This window comes from Ailuropoda melanoleuca, chromosome 9, assembly GCF_002007445.2.
Source record: "Ailuropoda melanoleuca isolate Jingjing chromosome 9, ASM200744v2, whole genome shotgun sequence".
NCBI lineage: Eukaryota > Metazoa > Chordata > Mammalia > Carnivora > Ursidae > Ailuropoda > Ailuropoda melanoleuca.
Window position 1 is genome coordinate 8,535,810 of NC_048226.1, and position 27,470 is coordinate 8,563,279.

The 27,470-nt window shown below is 43.4% G+C and overlaps 1 protein-coding gene across 1 annotated transcript in view; it reads right to left on the bottom strand.

Moving 5' to 3' along the window:
- Positions 1-27,470, bottom strand: part of AGBL1 (ATP/GTP binding protein like 1) — a 637,395-nt gene that overhangs the window by 246,402 nt on the left and 363,523 nt on the right. The window contains exon 22 of the mRNA XM_011229612.3: positions 7,364-7,384. Coding sequence (XP_011227914.2) covers positions 7,364-7,384 — 21 coding nt within the window. The remainder of the gene's footprint in view (positions 1-7,363; positions 7,385-27,470) is intronic.

The following is a 27,470-nucleotide window of genomic DNA, read 5'->3' on the forward strand; positions in this document are numbered from 1 at the left end:
GCACGGAGAAATGCCTAAAGTCAAACAGCAAAGAAGAGAAAGGGTTGGGATGCCGTCTAGGTTTTCTAACTGAATATCCAGGGATCTTTTCATTAGCTCGTGCTTCTCAATGTGTGGCCACTAGAGCAACAGCATGAGGGGTCATCCAAGGACTTTTTAAAGTGAATATTGTGTGGGGGTGCTGATCCCAGACCTACTGAACCAGAAACCCAGCAGTCCACATGACAAGCCCGCAGGTGAGTCGTTGTCAAGTTTGAGAAGGACTGCACCAGCCCAGAGCTGTCCTCTGCCTTGCCCTTCAGGGCTTTTCTTTTCTTTTCTTTTCTTTTTTCTTTTTCTTTCTTTTTTTTTTTTTTTAAGATTTTAGTTATTTATTTGTCAGAGAGAGAGAAAGCACAAGCAGGGGGAGCAGTAGGCAGAGGGAAAAACAGGTTCCCCACTGAGCAAGGAGCCCGAGGTGGGACTTGATCAGGACCTAAGCCAAAGGCAGATGCTTCACCGACTGAGCCACCCAGGCGACCCCCCCTTCAGAACTATTTGGAAAGACAGAAGATGCTCATTGTCAGCTTGTACCCAGAAGCCACTCCCTCCTTAACAACTTTGTTTCCATGCCTACAGCTTTCTAAACAGCCTGTTTGCACGCTCTCCTTTCTCCATTCAGCACACGTGCACTGAATGCGCTGGATGGGCGGGATGCTGCATTGGCCGCATAGCGTCCAGAGGCGCCGACACATAGAGCACTACGTTCAGAGAGGACCATGATGCTGAGTGACTCTCAAAGGACCATCGGTGATTTTGTCATGAGCGCCCCATCCTCCTGAACTCAGGAGGCGTCTGACACTGCTGACCTTGATCCTGGTTGGGACTCTCTCCTTTTCTAACTCTGCCCTCAGCAGTGGCTCCTCTCTGCTTCTGTTCACTTTACCGTCCCCCATTCATTCCATCATGTGATAAGTCCTCCTTAGTTCTTCACTTGTATTCACCTTCTTTTCTCTTTACACACCTCCTCCTGTGAGTCTTCTCAAGGCTTCCAACCTTGTGATTTTTCTGCTTCTTAATGGCGCCATCATTTTCCACTGAGGCTCAAAACCTCAGCTAGTCCTTCACCCCTCCTCCAATACCCCAAGCCCTAAATTAATCAGAGGTCAAGTCCTCAACGTTCATGCTGTGTGTCTCTGCCATCTCCTTGCTTTCGCTCCCACTGCCAGCAGGTTGGTCCGAGCCTTCATTATCTCTTACGAAGGCTGCTTCACCAACAACTTATCTGTCCCTCCCCATTTGTCTCCAGAACCCGTCCAACACAATCGACAGAGACATCTTTATAAAAACTGTATCACTAGCTTGCTTCAGAACTCTCATTGAGGGGCACCTGGGGGGCACAGGTTGTTAAGCGTTGGACTCTTGATTTCAGCTCAGGTTGGGAGCTTAGGGTTGTGAGATCGAGTCCCATGTCCAGCTCCACACTCAGTGCCGAGTCGGCTTGGGATTCTCTCTCCTTCTTTCTCTTCTCCTCCTGCCTGTGCTCTCTCTCTCTCTCAAATGGATGAACAAATCTTTAAAAAAAATCTCTCTCTCAGGGTGCCTGGGTGGCACAGCGGTTAAGCGTCTGCCTTCGGCTCAGGGCGTGATCCCGGCATTATGGGATCGAGCCCCACATCAGGCTCCTCCGCTATGAGCCTGCTTCTTCCTCTCCCACTCCCCCTGCTTGTGTTCCCTCTCTCGCTGGCTGTCTCTATCTCTGTCAAATAAATAAATAAATAAAATCTTAAAAAAAAAATCTCTCTCTCATTGGCTCCTCCTTGCCTGCCAAGGTCAAAACTGTCATTTAAGAAGGCACTCTACATGATCCCAAATGAATTTCTCCAGGTCTTTTCCCCTATGTGCTCCATCACTTCAATAGAAAAGACCACCAATAAAATGTTTCCAAATGCAACTTTTTTTCTTTACTTCCGTTTATGTGTTTCTTTCAGTTGGTTAATCTGTTGGATTATTATCTGTTGACATCCTACTTTTCTTTGAGATCTAACCGACGTAACGTTTTCTCCATGACTCTGCCCTAGTTCCAGGATTGGGATACGGTTTATTGCCTTCCCAATGTCTTCCGAGAGCTCTTTGCTTGTTCTTCCCCTGCTCCTTGTTATTCTCTTTTGCATTTGGATATTGGTGTGGCCAGATTATCACTAGCCCTGGAGAGCCGAATGTCTTTTGTTGTCCTAACCGGTAACTTTCACAAGGGAGAAAACCATTAAATATTGGTTAAATGTAATTGAAATGTGTTTTCCTTCTTCTGTTTCTCCCTTACATACCACAAATGTATGATCCTGTTTTGTTCTTAGCATCTGATTCACGAATCAGATTTAGCTTCCATCCCGAAGATCCAGAACTTACCTTTCACAGAGTCCAATTCAAATATATCCTCTGTTCCTTTCTCTCATCACGTCTTAAAGCCAGTTCCCAGGACTCACAAGAGGCTGGTGTATGGTTTGTAAATTAACACCCTGATTATGATGCAATTAACCCAGGCAGATCTGGATTAAAATGTCTATACCGTGTGACCTTTGTCAGTCTTTCAGAAACTCAGTTTCTGTGCCTATATAAAGGGATGAATTCTTCTTACTTTGGAGGGTGTCAAAGCCAAATAAGACAATAAAATTGAAATGTCCAGCAGAACAGCAGGTCATAAAACTGGAGCTGAAGATTTGCTTTCATTTCACAGATAAAGAAACCAAGGCCCACTTCTTTGGTCCCCAGCTTGAAGGAAGCAAAGCCAGCATTAAAATCACTCTGGCTAAGACTCTCTGCCAGGTCCTTCTCCAGATAAATGAGACACATCCCTCCAGTGGCAAACTGGGCCTGATTGATTGAGGGCCTAGAAGGGAGCCAGTCGTGAGCAGGCCTAGGCTGTCCCCAGCCCTCCCTCCATGCAGGGGCGAGTCAGCACTTGAATCCCCTCCTGTTACACAAGGAGCCTCGAAAAGCCAGAGGAGCCATTCTGGAGGCATTCTGGTAAGTCTCTGGCAGCAGTGACCTTCTGGGTGATTTCTGTAGCAGCTGGGCTGACTCCCTTAGCAATGTAGGCAGAAGTCTGCTGATGTCTAACCTCTCAGACCTCTCCTGAGTGCTTCCTGGAGTCTCTGGGGCAGTTGTGACACCCTGTGGCCAGGTTGGCTCATCACAGCACAGCGTCCCTTAGTAAAACAAAGACTGCAGGAGACAGGTGCAGGGGAAGGGAGAGCTGCTCGGCTGACTTTGTCGAGCATCAGGCCTTCTGGCTTCAGTTCACACTCACTATTCCTCCACCGCCCAGCCCCACTCCACTTCCATCTCCATTAGACTTATGCATAGCCTTTTCGGCCTTAGTGAATCCAGAATCCCCCTGAGAAAGGAAGGAAAAAGAACCAGAGGGGAAGAGCACAGGAAATGACACCAAATCAACACCAAATTCCTCCAGAGGGTCCTATCTTCCTCTCCACGGCGTCCTACCCAACCCAGCAAGTGCACTGTATACTGTAGGTGCTCAATAAATGTTACTGAATGTTGAACACGTCCCATGTCCCACAGCTCGATCAAGGCTTGACAGTTGTCATATGCTGTTGTGTTAAATTTAATCAATATAAGTCAATGTCATACTTGTAAAATTCTAGCTTCACTCGAGCTCAATCTGTAGTGAGTCTCCAACAGCAGGAACGAGGAGCCTAACTTGTCACCGTCTTCCCAGAGAAGTTTAGAAGACAGGATTCTGCATGAGTGTGGATATCACAAAATTCTTTCCACCACAGCAAGAGGACACTATTCGCGGATGTTTGGGCTTTCCGTGAGTGGCCATGCTTCTGTTCAGCAGTATTTTTCACTCTGTCTCCTTCCCCCAAGTATTCACAATCTCTTTGCCTTCTCTTCTGGAAAGGCCCCTAATTCCAGTTTTATCTTTTCCTACTTGCCTTTATCCTGTGAGAATTTTTTTTTTTATTATTAAATAATCGAGCACCATCGCACGAGACTGAAAAGAGATTAAATCTAACTAGGGCCTCTTCTAGGTAAAGCACACAACAGTGTGTAGCTTCAGGTGAACAGACAGCAACAGCTGTCAGCAGAAGTCAACTCACTTAACAGGATTTGTAATTTTATGAAATTATTTATAAAAGCACCATCACATGACTCGTGCTGGAAGAACTGACAGACTGAATGCACCTTTTGGCCTATGTTGATTTCCAGAAGTATCTTGGAATGTTACCATCTACTTTTATCAGATAATGAAAATATAAAATAGAATAGAATAAAGTAGAAAGAGAGAAAGAACAAGCATCAGGAGATGGTGATCTTCCCATGGTTTGAGAATAGTTCGGAGAGTAGGCAGAGTATGCCAGCAGTGAGAGACCAGAGCTGGAAAAGAAGGGCCAAGTTCAGTGTCACCTAGACAATTCAGTCCACACTGCTGGCTACCTTTCCAGACTGTTGTTTGGACACAGTGCTCCACTGGTCACTAGACCTTACCCAGCACCTATGACAGGTCCAATCTCAACCTTGGTTTACCAAGCTCTACATGACCCACCTCTTGCCTCCTCCAAATTCTACCCCATATCCCAATGCTTTAGCCATCCTGGCTCTCCTGCTTTTCCTCCATCTGCTACAGGACCTTTGCACATGTTGTTCTCTCTGCTGAGAGTGTGTACCCCCTATCCTCTTGCATGGGATGACCTTTCACTTCATTCAGAACCTGCCTTAAATGTTACTTTTTCAAAGCTCACCCTCCGCCTCCTTTCCATCATGTTCCATCTCTGTCCTGTTGTATTTTTCTCCATTTCATTTATAGCTACCTGGAATTATATTACACATGTACTCTGTTATTATTTATTATCTATCGTTCCATGAGGCCCGGGGTCTTGTCTTTTTTAGTCAGTGTTTAGTTACATGGTAAGTGCTCCGTAAATATTTATTGACTGAAAGGATTCAGCCTACTTGGCTTTTGTCTGAATCGCTTCCTGCCCAAATTTCCAACTTTGTCTTGCAGATGACTTATGAAGAGGAAAATTTATTTACCGATTTTATATAGCAATACAGCACTCTATCTGTGAAAATTAATTTTCCAGTCTGTAAAATAAGATCGCATCCATTTTCTTAAGTGACATACCGAAGGAGTACAGATATTCCCCAACTTACAATGGGGTCATGTATCAATTAACCCATCGTAAGTTGAGAATATCCCAAGTTGAAAATGCATGTAATACACCTAACCTACTGAGCATCCCAGCGTGGCCCCGCCTCCCTTAACATGCTTAGAGCACTTCCACGAGCCTACAGCTGGGAAAAATCACCTAACACAAACCCTATTCTACAACAGCGTGTTAGATGCCACATGTGATTTATTGAATGCTACCAAAAGTGAAAAACAGAACGGCTCCATGGGTACAGAATGGCTGTCAGCGTATCAGCTCACGCTCACGACGCCACCACCTGGCCTCCGGACGGAGAATCTTACTGCATATCGCTAGCCTAGAAGATCAAACTTCAAAATTCTGAGCACAGTTTCTACTGCACGCATATCGTTTTCATACATCTCAGCGTCATTACATCCCAAGTCAAACTGTCGTAAGTCGGGGCCCTCTCTAACCGGAATTTTGGAAAAGGAGAGGAATCCTCATCACTTACTATCTGTCCAGCATAAGGCCAAAGGTTTTCCAGATATTTTGTGATTTATTACCCTCAACCACTATGCCGGTTGGCAATATTATTTCTATTTTATAGATGAGCAAACAGGCGGAGATAGAGTAGTTTGACTAAGGGTTACAATAGGTTGAATGTGTCCCTTAAGAAGATATGCCCAAGTCCTAACCCCGGGACCTGTAAATGTAACCTTATTTGGAAATAGGATCTTTTCAGATGTAATTAAGTTAAAGATCTCAAGATGACCCTGTACCGGATGGGGGTGGGCCTAAGTCCAATGACCCGTGTCCTTATAAGAGGAGGAAAGGACACAAAGACACAGAGAAGACAGCCATGTGGAGGTGAAGGCAGAGCCTGGACAGATGTGTCTACAAGTCAAGGAAAGCCAAGGGTTGCTCACAACCCCCAGAAACGAGGAAGGAGGCATGGCCTCGAGCACGGCGAGGGAATGCTTTTCTGTTGTTTTAAGCTACCCAATTTGCAGGCATTTGTAACCTATTTAGCTAATACAAAAATCTTGGCTGGCAAATGGCACAGCAAGGACTTGAACTTGGATCTGTTGCATCCAAACCTTGAGCTCATCCCACCCTCCCAGGCGACTCCTCTGAATTCTACTGGAGGGAGACCATGCTTGCTCGACACATTATAACAATGCAGAAAGATATAAAAGCAAAGCCCGGTAACCAAATGAAATCGGCAAGCACAGTTGTTACCTTTGGTCCCATTATCATCTACATTCATGCCCAATGTGCCAAAGAAGACCTCACACCAAGGAAACTCTCCGGTGATTCCAAACTGAAAGGGTTGCAAATGCCAGGAAAGAAATAAGAGGCTTGCCGAGGAACTCTGCAACAAGGGCTACAACAGCAGAAAATAAAGAGAGATTTCACTGGAGGGAAAGAGCAGAGGCTCCCTTTGAAGGGAAATATTCAAAGCACAGAGCAAACTTGAAAAGGAGGCGTGAAAAGAGACATGAGGAGGGGAGTCGGATTTAGAGGACCATGCAAAGCTAGGGGAAAAAAAGAGAGAGATAGAGCTCTAAGATCATTTTCAAATTCATTTTCAGAGGGGGAAAACTCATACAGCCGACAGGTTGCCAAGTCCCTTTTTACGAGATTCTAATGAGGGGATGAGTTATTTCCGAGCGCCTTCAAACAAGGTGGAAATGCATGAGAGCAAGGCAGGAACCCAAGGAAGGGGTTAAAGGAAAGCCACGCATGTAGAAGATGGATTGATTTCTGGGGACAGATTAAAAGCAATCATGTGTACACTTGACGAGGTGATAATCAAGGTCACTGGGGAAACTCCTGGAGCTGCCTGGGAGGAGGTGAGCCAGGCCAGCGTGGAGGCAAGTGGGGAAAAGCCTGGACCATCACATGGGGGGCAGGTGGGTGAGTGGGAGGGTCGGGAAGAAACCACAGAGAAGCGTTCACTAAGTCTCAGTGCAAACTTCCTGACAGGTTGAACTTTATTACATCTCCGTGTAACTCAAATTTCCAGTGACCTTTCGCTGTGGCACGAGTGAAGTCATTTCCTCGGAGGAAAGGTGCTATATAAACGTAAACATGTAAGACAGCACCGGACAGAGCGCTAGCAAATAAGTACATCCCCGAATCCTCCCGCCTGGATCCCCAAGAGACAGGCTGGATGTGACCTCACGGATCTTTCTTTTCATCTTCTATTTATGGGAATCGTACCTGACACCATCAATCTGGTGTACCCTCTCCATGTGGGAAACTCACAAATAAGTGATAGGACTGGAGACCACACTGTTTTAATAAAAACACTCTGTGAGGTCAGGTGTGACCCTGCCTGTCTGGAAGCATCGTCATGTGGCTGATACTGGGGAGCCTGGAAAGGCCCTGATCTCAGGAGAGACTGGGTTCTGATGGAAGAAATGTGACTTCACTCTCGACACAACTCTCCCGAAGCAGACAATGTACAGACTGAGTTGGCCCATCTGCTCTGCGTGTGCAAACATATCTCCGGCCCTTTGTGTATGTGGCATCCGCTGCCTGAGACGGCCTTCGTGGCTCTATTTGTCAAAAGCCTGGTTATATACTCTGTAAGGCCTCAACTGGGTGTTGCATCCCTACTTCAGTGCTTCTGTGATTTCCTTCCGCCAGCTACCGTAGCCCAGGATCTGGGAATCACAGGTCAGAAGGGGGAGAGCCAGGTCCCGCCTCCCTTCACCACCATCGTACGGCCCACCCCATAGGGCCATGCTTACCAGCAGCATCAAATTACCTACAGATAGAAAAGACACTCAGGGTGATTTTCTCCTGGCTGTGAATTAACTAAAAAGGTCACCCCAAAATGTGATTTTTTTTCCCCAAGGAACAGTGATATCAAAAGCTAATGAAATTTGAACTTTACCATTTCCACTGAACTTTTCATGTCATTTTAGGATATGAAGAGAGAGAAAAAGAGAGCATGGAAAAAGGGAAGAAGTGGAAGTGATGAGTTAGATCTTAAGAGGCTCTTCCATTCGTGGGAAGCCCCCAATACTCGGCCAAACACCAAGTACAGCTGTGCCATTTATAAACCGAGGACATTGCAGACTTGGGGAGGAGAGATGTTACGTCAGCTGGAAGAGATATATTAAGGGAAGGTGTCGGAGGTGGGGAAAATGGGTGAAGGGCAGTGGGAGGTGCAGGCCCGCAGTCAGAGAGTGGATAAGCCACGGGGATGAAAGGTACAAGTCTATCATATTATAAGAGCGCTGTCTGGTGGCAGGTGGTAACTCACCTGGGGGGAGCACAGCATACATACTTCCTGAATCACAATGTTGTACACCTGACACCAACGTACATTGTGTGTCAACTATGCTTCAATAATCAATCAATCAATTTTTGGAAAACTAAAAATAAAAAGATTGTATTACCTACGATGTGTTTGACTCTGTAATTGGTGTCACCTCCTGGGTCTAGCATAGTGCTTTGCTCCTAGCAGGCACTCAATGTCTATTAGTTTAGCTTGTGAATGAAAAAACGGATGAATGAAGAGGGTTGAACGAGATCACTGCTTTTCCTGGCCACAGATCCCTGGGGGCCCTAATTACAGAAGGGTCCACAAAATTTTCTGGCACTGAAAGTCAGATTTTTTTTAATCTTTCAGGACCAAATGGTCCCTAATGACATTTACTGCCTACATTTGTTCTCCGTGCTGAGGGAAATAATGATTATAAAATAAGGGCAAGACTTGTAGCTCAAGGAAAGGGTTCAGGTCAAAGGTGCAGGGAAATAAGGACAGGCCAGATAGAGCAGGGTCCCTGGCAAGCAGCAGGATCCATGAAGAACAAAATGAGGGCTCTCAAAATAGACTTCTAACTCTTTACCATATACTGCAATAGAACAAAATACGCTCCACTCCCATTGTCTGATGGAGTGAGGGATGGGAGTAGCGTGTCAAATACACACCCATGTCTTCTTCATACCACATGTCTGGCTTACTAATTCTCAAACGTGAAGTGTGTAAGCACTATGAGTTATCAGTAGTATTCATATGACAGCATGAATGGTCATTTATACAACACTCACTAAAACCCAGGCTTTTGGAAAAGTTAGTTAAGATACAGATTCCCTGACTCTCTCCTCACAAATTCAGTAGGTCTGAAGTTGGAGCCCAGAAATCTCTATTTTTAATGAAAGCCCCATGTGAGTGTGATGAGGGTGGTCCTGGCACCAAACCTGCAGAAAGATGTTCTAGCTCCGTTTGCTTTATTACCTCAATAGACCTGTCTGTGTCATCATGCATTTAAAGAGCCATATCGAGAGTGGGAAGGGTCTTTTAAATCATCCTAGCCTAATCCTAATGGTTTACAAATGAGAAAACCATGGTACAAGGATGTTTGCTGCTCTAAACCAAAACTGTAGTTATTTAAAGGCAAGACTATGCTAACATTATTTTTTCGACGTTTGTTTATATTAAATTCTCTTCTCTGGCATCAAATTAGCCTCCTGCACCATTTAGAATTTAAGAGTAATTTTGTGGTTCATAATCTGTCCCCTCATTGAATCTCCCATCCAGACTTCTGTTTCCAAAACATGCATGAGAAATTGCAGGCTTTGGTGGGAGTATACTGCAGTGGTAAGCCCCATTCCATTGTTCCCTTTAGGATACTTGTTCCCTCTCTTTGAGCTCTATCTTCGGAAGGGGGATTAAAAAAAAAAAAAAGTCTACTATGCAGAAATATTATTATTAAATAAAATACTTTAAACTTCTGGCCCATAGGAGTCTTCAATAAACATTAGTTCCACTAATAGCATACAATCATTGATCCAATAGCAGTAACACATTTTTGTTTTTAAAATGGCAAATCAACACTTCGCTATCAAAGTTCTGTTGCCAAGGACTTGCATTTTGAGACAATAAGCTAAGTCTTGAGGCACCTGGGTGGCTCGGTTGGTTAAGCAACTGCCTTTGGCTCAGGCTGTGATCCCAGGGTTCTGGGATCGAGTCCCACATTGGGTTTCTTGCTCAGTGGGAAGCCTGCTTCTCCCTCTCCCTCTGTCTGCTGCTCCCCGTGCTCATGCTCTCATGCTCTCTTTCTCACTCTCTCTCTCTCTCTCTCTCTCTCCCTGTGTCAAATAGATGAATAAAATCNTAAAAAAAAAAAAAAAAAAAGCTAAGTCTCTGCCTTGGTCTCGGTCTCTCTCTCTCTCCATATAGTTGAATCACATTCAGTTGGGTGATGAACAATTTTCAATCTACAAGAACAGCAACTTCGTACAGTTTCACCTAATATGTCTATGATCGATCTTGATGACCCCATATCCACGTTAATCGCTCCAAAATGTAACAGTTCTCCTTGTAGCTCCAGTTGTCGATCTTCAGGGTAAATTACAGGATATCAACACATGTACAATTCATTAGATGGGTTTCTCATCCTCAACCCTCTTCAAGAAAATTTTATATTATTAATATAAAGCCTTTCTTAACTTTAGTCAGAGCCATAATTTCTCCTATTGTTAAAGCCAGTTTGATGGTTCTTTTGAACTTCTGGTGTCTAGTCCTTAAAGCAAAAGAAAACAGTGGCTCTCAGAGGTCACAGGGATATTGTTCTCGACTATCGACCCTGAAATCCAAACAGCTGTCAGACTGCAGGAAACATCAATTTTGTCAAATGATCCTAGCCTGAATTCCCGTCAAAAGGTCAATAAATTGTGTAAAAACAGGACCCCTTATGGAATGCAATTAGAAATCACAGATCAAAGGTGAGGGCAGGCCAAAGGTAGCTTGCCAAGGGAAGAAGGCACAGAGATGATTCTCACATTTGGGAAGAGAGTAAGGGAAGCACTGCTTAAATGGGAAGGTGATTCTAGTGTTTATTAACAGTAAAGGGTCACAATACAAATTCTTTCCTACCAGTGAGCAATTGTTCCTGGCGACCAAAGAGGCAAATAGACCAAGTGGCAAAGATCCTTTTTCACAATGTTTACTCTGAGTCGAAGATACACAACTAGCTCTTTAGACTTCTCAATTCTTTTTTTTTTTTTTAAGATTTTTATTTATTTATATGACAGAGAGACAGCCAGTGAGAGAGGGAACACAAGCAGGGGAGTCGGAGAGGAAGAAGCAGGCTCATAGCAGAGGAGCCCAATGTGGGACTCGATTCCAGAATGCCAGGATTACCCCTGAGTCGAAGGCAGATGCTTAACGACTGCGCTACCCAGGCGCCCCAGATTTCTTTTTAATTCTTAAAACAACTTTAAGTAGCATTTATAAAAGGAGAGGGAAATGGGATAGAGATAGGCAATGCAAATGCCTAAGATGTGACAACTTGACAAGTGAATAGTAAAAATTCATTAACCAGCTGAATATTTTTCTGAATATAAAGCCAAATATAATAATATTACCAATTCTATGAATGTGGGGGAAACATTAAATCATTGACATCATATAAACATTGGATATAGCTTTGCCAGGGTCAGCATCAAATGCAATCAATAACAAAAGGAGACAAGGGCTATTGAATTCTATTTTATCCAGCGATTGGGCATTGATGAAAGTGTCATCTGTTGGCCCACCTTTGTCTCACCTCCCACCTATCACTCAACCCTCTGCAATTTGTGTGTTCCCTACCTCTGTAGAAACTTCTCTCACAGTCACCTCCAGCCTGATCAGATGACCAGTTTTCATCATCATCTACTGTACTGTAGTGATTGATACCCTTATCGACTTAATCTCCCTATACCCACCTCCTGAAACTCTTCGCGGGCTATTCTCCACATCTCTGGGAGTATTTTCTCTTTCTTTCTTGTTGAAATATTTTCTTTTGCTGATATTAACCCCCTTTACATGTATGCATATCCCAGAAATATTAATCCTCCTTCATCTTTCATTTAACAAATCTCTCTCCTTGGGTGTCCGCCTGCTCCCATGACTTTAATGTCTATGTTGATGACTGTTTCTTTGCTTTGACCTCTCAACATTAAGTTCACATTTCTAACTCTGGTCTGAATCTTCTTAGTGTGCCTGCCCATCAGTGTCTGGGACCAGCTCCAGCTGTCCAGATGTCAACCAGAGTCCCGGTTGCCCTGTTAGACCCAGACAGGATTGTTTCAAAGGCCATGGAATGTTCATTGTCTTCACTATTCTGGGTCAGCGTTCTGTCATCTACACCTGGACGGCGTGTGGCCTTCTCACGCTCAACACATTACAAGGAGTGCTCTTGTCACATACTCCACCTCTGTTCATGCAAATTGTGTTGTCTCTTTCAGTGAAAGCTACAGTAACCATCAAATCATGATAAGTTGCCAACTTCATAATCAACTTACCTTCTTCTCCCTCACACCCCATATCTCGCTGGACACCCCATACCAAATCTATTCCTAAACAGCTCTCAGATGTGCTCCCAAATCTTGATTCCTACCACTCTGGTCTTACACAGCCCCTTGTCACATCTTTTTCTAAATTGATTTTAGGCAATAACTCCTGTTTTTCATCTCCCTGGCCCTTTAATGCAAGAGTTAGTCTCCCACATTCTTGGCAGAGGGAAATTTCTAGAAGGTAAACCTGCTACTGTTACTCATATTTTTAGATATCTTCAATGGCTCCCCATGACCATTTCACAAATCATTCAAGACCTTCAAGCTCTCCTGAAACCCCTACTCTTGATGTTATAATTATTTAATCCATACTGCCAGGCCATCAACTCCCACAGCTCCAATTTTCTCTCATCCCAGAACCACTTCACCAACTCCCTATGATCTACCTCCACGGCCGGGTCAACTCTACCTGCAGCTGGGATGTCACCTCCAGAAAGAAGCCCCAGTAGGTATTTGTAGGCACAATTAATGATTCGCTCACAAAGCTGTTTCGTTGTACTTTTAGAAGAAGACACAACATCTATTTCCCCACTCCAACCCTTCATTAATTAAAGTTAAAAAGATATTTTTTGAGTGCCTACCCAGTGTCGGCATTCTTCTATGTGCTAGGGAGCTGCTGTGTTATAAAGCCGGCCCAGTCCAGCTCACTGGGGTTGACTGTGCACGACCTTTCCCAATGCCGCATACAGTGATGCCACAGTGGTCACTGGAAATTGGCCACAATGGGAGTATTTGCATCTCAGAAATCAACAAACACATCACATCAAGGCTCCTCTCCACTCCCCTACCACCCACCTTGCCCTGGGAACTATTTTACCAGAACTCCATGAGGGTACACACAGACAAAAATCTCTGTCCTGGTGAGACAAATATTCTAGTGAAAGAAAGAATACACATTCCAAATAAGAAAATAATTATTTTTTAAAAATTTTGTCTATTTATTTGTCAGAGAGAGAAAGAGGGAGAGCACAAGCAGGGGAAGGGGCAGAGGGAGAGGGAGAAGCAGGCTCCCCCCGAGCAAGGAACCTGACTCGGGACTCGATCCCAGGACCCCGGGATCATGACCTGAGCCGAAGGCAGATGCTTAACTGACTGAGCCCCCCAAGCGACCCCACAGTAAGCTCTTAATTAAAATGAAGACAGAACCTTCTAACAGGAGCCAGGTAACTAGTTCTGCTGTGCACCTGCTTATGTCGTTCTTCGGTTATAATTTGATTGAAATCCACAACTCAGAAGGATAAGTGCTTCCCTTACCGCATTTACAACAGCACATTAGCTCCCCGAGACCCCAGGAGATGGACGGGAGTCTGCACATCCATTAATGATTTGAATTGCCTTTAATAACACCCCCAGCATTATTTCACTCAGGGCCTCTCAAACTTTAATATGTATCCGAAACATCTGGGGACTTCCCTATGACACGTATTTTGACTTAGTATGTCTGGGGTGGGACGTACAATTCAGCATGTCTATTCAGCCCCCCACATAATGCAGATGCTATTGATTTATGGACCCTACTTTGACTAGCAGGATTCTAACCAATGTTTGTTCACCTCTTTCAGTAGGAAACTTACTCCTGGAAAAATGTAACTCCTTTGTTGGGTAGCTGTGTTCTCTTGAAAGTTTTTACTTCCTTTCCTTTGAAGGCTGGCTCCCAGTAATATGCTCGCCTATTTCCCCGTCCTAACTCTTGCAAACAAGAGGACAGTTCTAATCTCTCGTCCACAGGACAGCGTTTCAGTAACTAACAGCAAGTCTACTCTGTCTGGGCGAAATGTCCCCATTCTTCCTGCAACTCATCCCAACATTGCAGCTGTGAGGCTTCAGAACGGGGCAGGCACTGTCTTCAGGCACGCTCCAGCCGTCCAGAGGTCAACCAGAGCTCCACTGCCCTGGGAGATTCCTCTCCCATGGCCTCCAAGTCCAGAAGACACCGTTTGCTGTCACCATGTTGTAGTTCTTGAAGGTTTTAATCTCCAGTCACCTCTGATTCCGATCCCTGCTTTTCCTGTGTCCTTGGACTTGGCTGTTCGTATTAAGACTGTGCTTTGATCCTCTTCTGACAACAGCATAAGCGTGGGGTGCACCACGTTTCCTTGATTTACAGAGAGAGACCCACCAGGTCCTTTGTGCTCTTTACCTCATCACTCTCATTCTCTTCTCACCTCTCTCCTGTTCACAAGGAGAAAAAAACATGGTTCCCATCTGCTCTTCGGTCTTTTTTCAATAAACACGGAGAACTGACTCTGTGTCAAATACTGCTCTAGGAGGAAACATGCACTGAACATAACAAGCAAGTCCTGCCTAGCGAGGAGACCCAGAGGAAACAAACAGTACACACCATGTTGTCAATTACTGTTGTGAGTTAGGAAGAAAAAGAAAGCTAGTAGAGAGGTGGCATGAGGGAGGGAGATGCTCTTTAAAACCAGAAAATCAGGGAAGACCTCCAAGAGAGGTACTTGAGCAAAGAGGATTTCAGCTCCTTCTCTCAGACTCAGGTCTAGGGGTTCCGTTTGCATATTCAAAGACCCAAGCCCGGGATGTGCTTTCTTCTGGGAATAGGCACAATCTCTTCATCTCTCCCCCTTCTCCCCCCACACCACTTTCCAAGAGAGAAAGAACACAATGAAGAATCGACCCCCCCCCAATGGACGGTGACTATTTTCCCTTTCCCTTGGCACAGCAGCAAGAACCTGCTTTGGATTTTAAATGTGGGGTTTATCTGTTAAATAACTCTCCATAACAAGGCTCCAACCAGAATGCAGCACTCCAGGTGTATTCTGACCCTGCGGAGGAGAGCACTACCAGCCTGCCCCTTATTTTAAATACCAGCCACTTAGGAATGCCGCACAAGATCACATTAACTTTCTTGGCATCTTGTCATTCTGTTGACTCACTCTCAGTTTACAGTAAACATCTGCCTCTGAGCCTTTGTCACATAGCAGCTGCTGCTTTCTGGATATCTTACAAATGGGCTTGCTCTCTTAATGAGAAGCACTTCTCTGCCCTTTGTAGCCTGCTGAATACCAGGCTTTAAAAATAATAGAATGATAATAAAAATCCCACATAAATGTAAATTGGCTTTCTGATTAGATTATGGGGTGGGGGTGGGGAGAAGCACACCTTGGTGGAAAATGCTGCAACAAATCAGTAAAGATTTCCACATCACATCTACATTGCACTGATACCTTGCAGCATCTGAGATTAACTCTTTGACCCCCCCCCCCATATTGGTAAATAGTCCTCTTTCTAACCTCCTTTTGATTTTTGGTTGGGTTTAAATCCTACATTCTAGGAAAATTAATTGGCTTCCAAATCCATAAAAGGATTGAAGGCATGTTTCATACCCTTTGTGTCGAAAAAGCCCCAAAAGGGAGTTAGGATTTTCTCCTGGTTTGGTATTAGAAATAAGCAATGGCTGGGGTGTCTGCTAATTTAGGAGGGCCCACATATTGCAAATATGTAAACGTATAGGGGACAAACAATCTTTGGACAACAAAAAGAAAGGGACTATGAAGTGTCATGAGAAGTTCTTCTGACACACTGGTTTTGATCTTGTTCCTTCTTTCTCCCACGCACTCCACGCCTGCCTGGATCATATCATTCATCATATACCAATAACGTTCATGGTGTTTCCAGGACCAAGTTGTAAGCTACCAAGGGCAGATACCAGCCCCATTTGGTTTTGTAGTCTAGACGAGCAGCTGTTCTCAAACCATTGTGCGCAACATCGTGGGCAGGGGCGGGGGGTGGGGGGGTAGTTTGTTCACACACACAGTACGCTGGGCCCCACCCCTCCATTTAGGATTTAGTGGGTATAAAGGGGGCCTGAGAATCTGCATTTCAAACAAGCTCCCAGGTGATGTTGAAGCCGTGGGTCCAGGGATCACGCTTCGAGAACCGCTGGTCTAGAGCACAGGACAGGTGTCTATTTATATAATGGCCTCTGCAAACATTCAATGAAAAGGCAAAAAGCAAGAAAATGGAGGGGAAAGGAGGAAGAAATAAAATGTGCTTAAAGAAGTAAGGTTAGATCTGAGTTTGGAGTCCTCTTGGAATATCTCAAAAGATTGTGAAGTGGAGCTTTACATTCGAAGTCTAAATCCGAGATCCTTTATTTTTTTCCCCCACCTCACAGATTTGCTGGAAATGGTTTAGGAACCAGATTTGTGCGTTTCCTATTTTAAACACCGACTGACAGCAGGAGGAAAAAGTCCAGGGTTCCACGTGAAGAGAGAGAAGTTTAAAAGAACTCCATTATTTAGCACATCCAGGAAACTTCATTAGTTTATCTCTTTCTCTCTGGGGCAGAAGAGGCAAATTTTCTGAGCTATCACCATGGCACATGCCTCATTCTCATCCAAGAAAATGTCTCTTCACAACTAAGGGCCAAGGTAGACATGTCAGCCCATCTGTTACCTGTGGAACATTTCCATTTTTCTCCAAGGCTTCCATGTTGCTTCATCTGAAACTCTGGTGTAGAGCCAGGTGGACCAAAGAACCAGTGGGCTGACAATGTTGTCCTCCTTCCCAGCGGTTGTGCTGCACCGGTTTCTACAGGGCAGTAACCCAACAGCAGGGTGCTGGGGAAACCCAGAGACCGACACTTTTCATACCCACGGATCTCTTTATACTTCTCTCTCGGCCACAGAGATGCAGGAGCTGTCTTTGGCTGAACGGGCTATGCTATGGAAAGGAGAGATCATCTGCTTATTAAACCGGGGGTCTACTTGTGTTCCTAATGGAAATAGTTGGGCCCGAAGGGAAATTAAAGTTTCTGTGTGTGGTTGGAGGAGGGAGGGGGCGCGCATGGTCTTTGTTGATTTATAGCTCTGTCACTGATTTGCTGTGTGAACTTGGGCAAGTGACGTGTTCACCGATGCTTGGTCTCATCTATAAAATTGGTATAATCAAAGTTGAAATGGAAATCTGAGATAGACCTTGTGAAATGCAAACACTGGCATGTTGTTGGCATACGTAAGTAGTTGGGGGAAAAGAGGATGAGTTCTTTTGGTCTCCACTAGGTGCCCAGGTGGTTATTTTATTTTGCTTTGTTATGGTTTTTTTCTTCTTTTTTTTCCTACAATAGTAAGTCACTTAAATATCCTCCTCTCTGCTGTCTTTTTGAGAGAATGCCTTGTTCATGTGGCTATTACAGTGATGATTCTCACACGATCTTCCTTTACTATGCCAAGTCATTCATTAGAATAAATGGAATTTATAAACGAGAAACTTTTCATGGGAATGAGCTTTGCATATCTGGGGGCATTTGGCTGAATTCTGTGACCTGGGTGCACGGAGGCAGTATTAAGCCCAAGAGTAAGTCAACACGAATCAACTGCTAGAAGTCCGCATACCCCACCCCACACATACCCATACTCCTTTCCACAGCTACCAACATATGAATAAAGTGTGCGTCAGCCCAGATGCCAGCCTCTCTGGCCAAGGCAGGGTTTCTCAGGGGTCATGCTGACCTTCCACAGGGCTTCGGAGATCAACATCATTCGATGGCTGCCTCTGGGGCCTCTGTAACTCAGCAAATTCTGCTTCCAGGGATTTCTGCTCTGAGTCCCTCCTCCATCCTGCCCTCTTGACAGGCATGCCCCTTCCATCGGGGCCTGCTTTGCAGAGTCTCGGATCTAGTAATCCATGACAGCAAGGCCAGTTCTAGGGATCTTTACCTGCGTAAAGATAGCAACTCCTTCACAAATATATCTCTCTGAGTGGGGTGCATGGGATGGATCCGATGGCATACAGAATGGGAGGGTGACACTGCCTATTCTCAAGAGCCGACCAAGATGCTTTGATATAAGTATCTTTGAACATTAAGAAGTCATGTGCTTATGGGGCACCTGGGTGGCTCAGTTAAGTGTCCGACTCTTCGTTTTGGCTCAGGTCATGATCTCAGGGTTGTGAGATCAAGACCCGAACTGAGCATGGAGCCTGCTTAAGATTCTCGCTCTCCCTCTGCCCCTCCGCCACTGCTTGTGAGTGCGTGCACGCGCACGCACGCTCTCTCTCTCCCCCTCTCCCTCTCAAAAGAAGAAAAAAGAGAAATGTGCTTACAAAATTAAACACAGGGTACTTCAGGTATCATTTTCCACACAGACACCTTCTGACTGTCAAAGTACAATTTCCCATCAGCAAATCTCCAACAAAGTGAACCCACGCAAAGCAGAAGTCACCCACCCGAGGTCTTGTAGCGGTCAGCCGGATCTCACCCACAGACACACTTTATTAAGCTCACAGAGTTTTCAAGAAGATACGAATCCATTGCCAATATTTGGAATTCAGGAGATGCCACGTTAAAATCCGATCTTCAGCTTCCTCTGCAAAGTCAGATTTGACTTGGGCCCCCATTCCAGTGTGTGACACTGAACTGGGCTGAAGAGCTTCTGCCCTTTCCAGCTCGCCACCAGCACCCACTCAGGTACCTGCCAGGTCCCAGCTGTGAACCCTGCAGCTCAGCGTCCTGTCATCATAATGGACTCCCAGGAGGGCAGTTCAAGGCCCTCTTGGCTCTTCTGCTACCTGCTTTATACGTCTCAAGCTCCCAGCACTTTACTTCTCCATGAGAAGTCACGAAACTATACTGTTTGAGCTCCATATCTAGGGATAGAGTCTTGTGAATAGGGAAAAGACAAGGCTATATTTGGGCAAACATTTTCCTTGCTCTTCTAGGCTCCTGATTTAAAACTCTGAGATTGAGAAGTGAATCAGTGGGAAAGGAAGCTGGCCCTCTTGCCTGCTCTGGTTTTAGCCCAAGCCTGTCTCTGGCCAAGGCAAAGAAAATCTTCCCCTCACATGGTGGAAATTATTGCAGTTTGAGACCAGAGACATGCAGTGATATTTCTGGTGTTTCTCACCAGTGAGAAAAGGGATAAAATTCTCCTGGATGCCAAATAATATACCCGCAAATTAGCAGGAGGCTACTGACTTTGGTTTTAAAAGCACTGCATTAAAAATAAATTATGTCACTGGTGTGTCATTGGTGTTAAATTGTAAATGCCAGTGGAAATGAAGGTGCAGAAGGTGGGTGATGGTTCCTGGTTCTCCAGTGCATGATTCCCTTATGGTTTACAGACATTGTAACATATTCTCAAATAACAAAATAATTTGTAAACCTCTAACAATATACCCACGCACCTCCTAGACTTTGGTTCCCCCAGTTTTAGAAACACACAATCTGCGTAATAGCGGTGAGATCTAAGAAATCAAAAGCAAAGCACAACTTCAAACTCGAAATAAGAAAATAAACAACCCGGTTTTAAAAAGGGCAACAGGTCAGACAAACACCTCACCATAGAAGATATACAGATGGCAAACAGGCATATGAAAGGATGGTCCACATCCTTTGTCATTAGGGAACTGGGATCAACAATGAGATTGCAGTCCATACCTTTGAGAATGGTCAAAGTCCAAAGCACTGACAACACCCACTGCTGGCAAGACTATGGAGCAATAGGAACTCTCAGCTATGCTGGGAATGCAAAATGGTACTACTACTCTTAAAGGCAGTCTTGCCTTGTCCTACAAAACTAAAGATGCTTTTTCCATGCAATCCAGACATCATATTCTCTGGTATTTACCCAAAGGAGAAGAAAACTTATGTCCATACAAAAACCTGCCTACGGGTGTGTATGGCAGCTTTACCCATAATTGCTAAAACACTTGGAAGCAAACAAGACATCCTTCAGTAGAGGATAGATAAATAAATTGTATGTCCAGATGATGGAATATCATTCAGTGATAAAAAGAAATGAGCTAGCAAAGCTCTGCAAAGACATGGAGAAAACTTGAATATATATTTCTAATTGAAAGAAGTCAATCTGAAAAGGCTACACACAGTATGGGTCCAACTACATGACAGCCTGGAAAAGGCAAAACTACGGAGACAGTAAAAAGATCAGTGGTCTCCAAGGGTTTAGGGGGAAGGAGGGATGAAAAGGCAAAGCACAAAGAGTTCTCAGGGCAGTGAAACTATTGTATATGATACTGTAATGTTGCATTACATTGTAGCAATGGGTCCAAACTTGTAGAATGTACCACATAAAGAATGAACTCTAGGGGAGCCTGGGTGGCTCAGTCCATTGCATGACCCACTCTTGGTTCCAGCTTGGGTAGTGATCTCACGGGTGGTGGGATTGACTTGCATTGGCTCCATGCTCAGCAGGGAGTCTACTTGAGATTCTCTCCCCATCTCTCGCTCTCAAATAAATAAATGAATAAATATTTTTAAAAAAGAATGAACTCTAGCATAAACTATGGACTTCAGTTAATAATGCTGTTAATATTAACAATAGTTACTAGCAATAATAATTAGTTAATAATCACTAGAGGGAAAAGGAGAGGGTGTATGGGAACCCTGTTTTCTGCCCAACTTTTTTGTAAATATAAAAAAAGTATTAATTTAAAAAAATACAAAGCATGCTAATTCCGCAGAGATTAGAAAGGAATCAAGGGCTGCTTATGAGTATCGTCTAGAAACACCATTTTATTCTCAACAAGATTCAAGGACAAAACCAGGGAAATGTTACTTAAAAGGGAGTCGTTCAGCAATCAGTAGGCTCTAATACATGTCAGACACTAAAACCAGCCTCTTCATACACCTTCCCCAAATCTTAATTAGATGAAGAGTATGTTGGCCACCTCTGTCTTTACTGAATATTTTACCCGAAGTAATTCACAGAAACTAGAGCATCACTGAGTCCCATTGACAAATTTATTATGCAGCTCTGTTTCTGAGGAGTTACTAGAAGGGCTGCTGCCAGTCCTCCCAGTGTGTCTTTGAGCTTAAGCAGAACCAAGGAAATCAAACCTTATACCTTCAGTCTTTGAAACACAAAGTGACTGGTTCAGTAGTTAGAAAACTTCTGTTACCCAGACTTCTTTCCTCTATTCTCTTCCCAATTATGTTATCTCCCCAATCCCAGCCAACACACACACACACGCACGCACGCGCGCACACACACACACAATTTCTGAGCCCAGCTCACTACAATGTCCACTTTTTGACACATTCTACAAATTAAAACCTGATTTCAACTAGAGACTAACCCTGGACTATTAAAATCAAAGGGCAATTTCTATATTCCATGTGATGTTGAGAAGAGACCGGGTACATCAAAGTTTTGAAAAGAAAAAAGGATTTAAAATAGAAAGCCCACTAGCTTTCAGTCCCCAGTTGCACCATCAACCTCCATAAACATTTCCCCTAGTGAAGAAGCTAATGCTTAGTGCACACATTGAATCAAAGGATGATTTTTAACTTCTGCACAGATCTGTGCAAAGAACGAGATGTATAGGAAGAGACATAAGAAATCAAAAAGCAAACCTTGCTGATGTCACAGAAAACTTAAAGAAAGATGTGAGTGAGATTCTTCTAAGCTCTTTAAAACGTTACCAACAAGATAGAAATCCTACAATGTTTCATTTGTAATAAAAAGGACTTTCCTTTACTTTGTAATAGAAGCCTGCTGGTAAAAGCTGAAAGACCATTAGCTTTATTTCTTTCAGGTAATGCTGATTATCATCTTCAAGATCCAATTTTGTTCTTTGAAATAAACGTATTATCTATATGTTATCAGTTTTGACTGCTTGATATGAAAGGTGGAAAACACTGATCATTGCAATTCACTGATTGTTTATACATAATTTTAATTAATAGATTCAATCACTTACCCTCCCAACTAACTAACAAGTAACAGAGATAATTTTGCTGCTTCTCCCTTTGGGGTAATAATGTCACAACTCAAGTGCACAGGAATTGCCAAAGGTTAAACACACAGGAAATAAGCCACAGGGAGAGAAAAAGCATACAAATAAAGTACAAGAAATCCACAAGCTCTGTGTCATTGAATTAGTGGAAACATAAAAGGTATTACCCGGCCTTGGAATCAGAAAACGCTTATTGAAATTTGGATGCTGCTCTTTACTGGCTGGGTAACACTGGGCAAGTCTCTCAACTTCACTGAAAACTTGGCTGTCTTTGAATCCATTAAATGAGAATATTATCTTTTTTCAGAGGGTCGTTGTGAGAAATAATTATAAGCGAAATAAAATCTGTGGACTTGACATATGGTAAATACTTGATAACTGTTGTTTAATGATAATGCTAATTGCCATCTAATTGCCTACACTTTCATATTACCATTTTTTAAATATGTTGTTTATTTGCTTGTTTGTTAAGCTTTTGTTACCCCCTTCCTGCACAAAAATTAAAAACCAGCTACTTTAATATCTGCTGAGGTGGACCCTAATGGGTTAGTTAGAGATGGATGTAATTTTCATACAATGTATATGGTAGATGACTGACATGATGTGCTAAAGGTGTTAATTAAACACTCTCCCAAAGAGTCAGGTTGTATGACTCTTTTTTTTTTTTTAAGATTTTTTATTTATTCATTTGAGAGAGAGAGAGACAGAAACAGACAGCAAACAGGAAAAGCGGAGAGGAGCAGGGGAAAGGGAGAAGCTGACTCCCCACTGAGCTGAGAGCTTGATGTGGGACTCGATCCCAGGACCCTGAGATCATGACCTGAGCCTAAGGCAGATGCTTCACAGACTGAGCCACCCAGGTGCCCTAGGCTATATGACTCTTAATGCAGAAGTATTTGAGGATGGCTCCACAGTTCAGTCTCTGATGGCAGAATCTGAAACACCCTTTTGAAGTCTCTAAGGGACAATCTGTCCTCATTCTTCTTGGAAAGGAAAAGTGGAAATTTGCTACTCAGGGTCTAAAGAAGAAAAGAGAAAAAACAAATGGCAAACAGACTGCTACAAATGTCCATAGGGCCCTCTGGGTTCCTTCCACTGAAGGATAAGCTTTCACATTTTTTTGGCACTTTTAGGAGAAATAATTAAACTTTGGCAACTCCTAAATCTCTCTGTTTCTCTTTTCTTCCAGATGGAGGGGGTGGGAAGAGAGGGAAGGGGTCAGGCTCCTCTTTTGAGAGAGCTGATTCAATGCTTCCCTCTGAAAATGATTCCTTTTCTGGCCGATAATACGCCAGCTTGATCCCATGCTTAGGCAGAATGCCCATCCTGGAAGCAAAATGGATGGGTATGAGAAAGTTGGGGCTAAGAGAGAAGGATGCATCATTTCAAGATTACACTAAGCCTTCAGCCAAGCGCCCAGCTTCTGGAGGCAGTGGGGGAAATGAGAATGTCATTGAGGAGGAATCTGAAATGGATTTTAGGTCCTATTCCTAAATCAGCTTCCAACTATTTTTTTAAAGAAGATAATTAACATATAAATAGTGGGATGCTAAAACAAACATCAGGTATTGCATCTTTTAGAAGGGAGGGCTTAGAACTCCTGGGTGGCTCAGTTCCTTGAGCATCTGACTCATGGTTTCAGCTCATGTCTTGATCTCAGGTTCATGAAATTGAGCCCCCTGTCAGGCTTCCTGCTTGGTGGGGAGTCTGCTGGAGATTCTCTCCCTTTGCCCTCCACCACCCCCGCGTCCTGGCTCTCTCTCTCTCAAATAAATAATCTAAAAAAAAAAAAAGAAAGAAAGAAAGAAAGAAAAGAAAAAAAAGAAAAAGAAGGGAGGGTTTACGCTGTGACTTAAGACACCTGTATCTGGAAGTCTACAGAGCAATGTGAAGAAACGTGTGGCAGGAATGGTTGACTGTTGAGGAGTCAAGATCTTCCAGTTCTGAAAATAAGCCGAAACCAGCTTCTCTGGCTTGAGTGATGCTAGAAATTGCCCCACCTTCCAAATGGATGTTGACCTGTCCTGCTTTCATCCTGACTTTGCTTTTTACTGAACTATAATTGAACCATCTGGCATGGGGCTTCATCTCCAATTCCAAGGACGGTCCACACCCAAAAATGTGTTAACAGCCAGAGTAGGAAGCCTGATTTAAGATGTGTCACGGCTGCGAATAGGGGCTCCCCGGTCCACTGCTGGAGGAGCAGAGACCCTAGAATTCCACTTAGAAGGAAAGTTTTGAAACTGACTCCAAGAGAACAAAACCATGACTGAAGTCTCCCTCCCCTCCAGGACCTTATTTCTTTTTCCTACTAACACATTTAACTTTAGCATTCTCACTTTCAAATTCTGGAGACACTTCTCTAGTCAAGTCCTGATCTTTAAATAATTTCCCATCTTGTTGATAAAACAGTGGCTACTCATTCCAGTAAATACCGATTATGATTCCACAAACATATTGGTAACTAGATCACTCATGCGTTCCCCTCTAGCTGTGCATTTTTCAACCCATTACAAATGTTTTCATATGTAGGGGAGATGTTTACATCGACTGGGATTTGGCCAGAAGTGGCCCTAAACCAACTGATACAATACCTGGGCTTGATCTAAAATCAGTGTTGTACATTCTGTGACTCTATTCCCATTCTTTGAAATGAGGATGGATATTTCTTTGTTAAAATTTCAATGTCATTGTTGCTAGGTGTGCATAACAACAATTCAGTAGCAACGGCTACCATGTATTGAGTCCTCACATCTCCAAATGTGCTAGGACTTGTGCCAAGCACTTCACATAATCATGAAGTTTTATCCTCAGAGGAATTCTGTAAGGAGTTGTTTTTAAACCAACCCTGCTCCCACTAGACCTCATATGATGAATTAAAAATGTAAAGCTCAGGGTTTGCAGTTAGTGTGTGCTTGAGAATTCAGTATTCAATGCCAAATAGTTATATTTAGAATATAAAGTCCACTCAAAGTTGCCATGCTGCCATACAGAATGAGAAAGGAGTGGTGAAGAGGATTTATGAGTCCCGAGGAGTCCTCAGACAAGGAGGTGACTAATGTCTACTAATGTCATGGTATTTCAACAAAAAGGAAAACAGAAAGCAAGGAAGGGAGAGACAGAGGAAAGGGAAGAAATAAAAGAAAAGAAAGGAGGAGGGCTGGAAGGAGGGAAGGGAAGAAAGAATCAAGATACAGCCAGCTGTTGCTGGCTTAAAGTGGGTGGAGATCATTCGTGAATCTTGAGTGGCAAGGTGAGCTAGTTGAAAGACGATGTGGCTCAATCCATTTATTAACCAGCTGTGTGAGTCTAAGCACATTATTGACCCTGCCTGTCTTCATTTCCTTATCTATTGAATGGAATAATAATGATAATTTGCCTAAATCACCTCAAAATAAAATGATATGTTGCATGTAGAAGATATTGGGAAATTAGAACTATTAAATGGAAATACGTTTTTACTGGTGATTCTGCTTAAATTAGAATGCCTCCCCTTCTTTCCTTTTGTTCCCATAGCAAACCATTCCTGCTTTCTTCCTAATTAGCTGGACAGAAAGTTGTCTATCCTTCCAAAGACAGAAAGCACCTTAGACATATTTTTAAAAAATCATTAATATGATCATTACTTTATTAATTCACTGAATTAATTAACCCACCTGTGCCCAACTAGAGCATGATCGATGCCTAACTTCATGGCCAAATTTTTGTTCAATGTACTTCCTATTTTGAAGCCATCAATTCTAATTCAAGAAATGCAAATTTCAAGAAATAAAAAGTGCTTATATTATTAGCATAAGCAATGCATAATTAGGAAGGTAAATATACTAAAAACAAATCACTGTATTGCCCAGCTATTTTCACAATACTTGGTTTAAAGATTTGATAGCCCTCCGCTGAGTGTTGGCTGTCTCTAGAAGAATCTGTTCATTTTTAATCAAATCTATATAACTTCCTCCTTTAACCAAATGTCGGTCAGCGAGTAGACCCCCACCATCTCCTTTGACAATGGGCCTTCCTTCCAGCTGTTTGCTCCATGGGGTCTGCCTGAAGGTTAATGCAAATAAGCAGATGGGAAGAAATGGTTTCAGTTACCACCAATTAAAATATTTTCACATCCAGTAGAGTTTCACAAAAGGAGAAGCCTACAGTAATTACAAATGAAGTCCAGCAGTCTCTGAACCCTTGGAGAGGGTCAGAGCCCAGGAAATACTGCTCAAGACTTCCTCCTTTGTCCTGATTAAATAAGCATCAGTTTTTCCTGGTCTACTAAAGGGGTGTCCAGAATGTTTAAGATGTGAAATTCCTTGGGATTCTGCCACTGAAAGAGCAGGCAGCTTGATTTTGTCTCCCGTTCACACTCTCTCATTTTAATACTGGTTAGCAATAAAAGTAGATTCCAGAGTCACTTTGGGGGTGAAAGCAAGAATAGGAGAAGCAGTGCTCCTTACCCAGACTCTTTCCAATTCAGCTTCCTGTCCTAGGAACTAGCTCCCAGGTGGCAAAGCATCCCTCCCAATCTATCCATCTAAATGCCTTCAACAGGAAAACAAAAAGCAGACTGAGTGACAGATGGAATCCACCCCAGTACTTCCAGGAGAGGACTGTCCCCAGAACACAGTCTAGGAGATGTGTACAGAAGGGTCCTGACAGATAGGCTGTCACATGGCAGTAAGCTGAAAACCACATCAGAGGTCATTCACAAGACCTATTAGAATCTTCGGGGCATTTCACGAAGTCCATTTTGGTACCATGAACATATGCCACATGTCGAGGTGTATTTGCATTTCTGGAAGACTTCATTCATGTACAAAGCTTAGTGGACAGTGGACAAAATCGAGTCTGATGTTTGAAAGAAGTAAACATATCAACTCAGAATATTTGCTTTCCCAGGTTGAGCATTCAGGGTTCCAGCAAGAGACGGGACAAGCTTTCAAAACTCCCTACCAATTCGTTAACTGCCTCTGAATCCATTTCAAAATGTTTTATAGTGTCCTTCCCCAAAGATGGGGCCCAGAACTGAACACAGCAGTCTAGACATTCTCAGATCAGTAATCATTGGAGAAGCAATCATTTTTAGTACTGTAAGTAATTTAATGTTAAATCTAACAAATATGATAGCTCAAGTATACCACAATTTAGGGACGAGTCATTGTAAACATAGCTCATATATATAATTCAGCAGGTATTTTCATAAGTTTTACTTTCAACCTGGGTCCTATATTGTGAGAAGCACCTTTTTGCATATGTCTGGCATCTACTGAA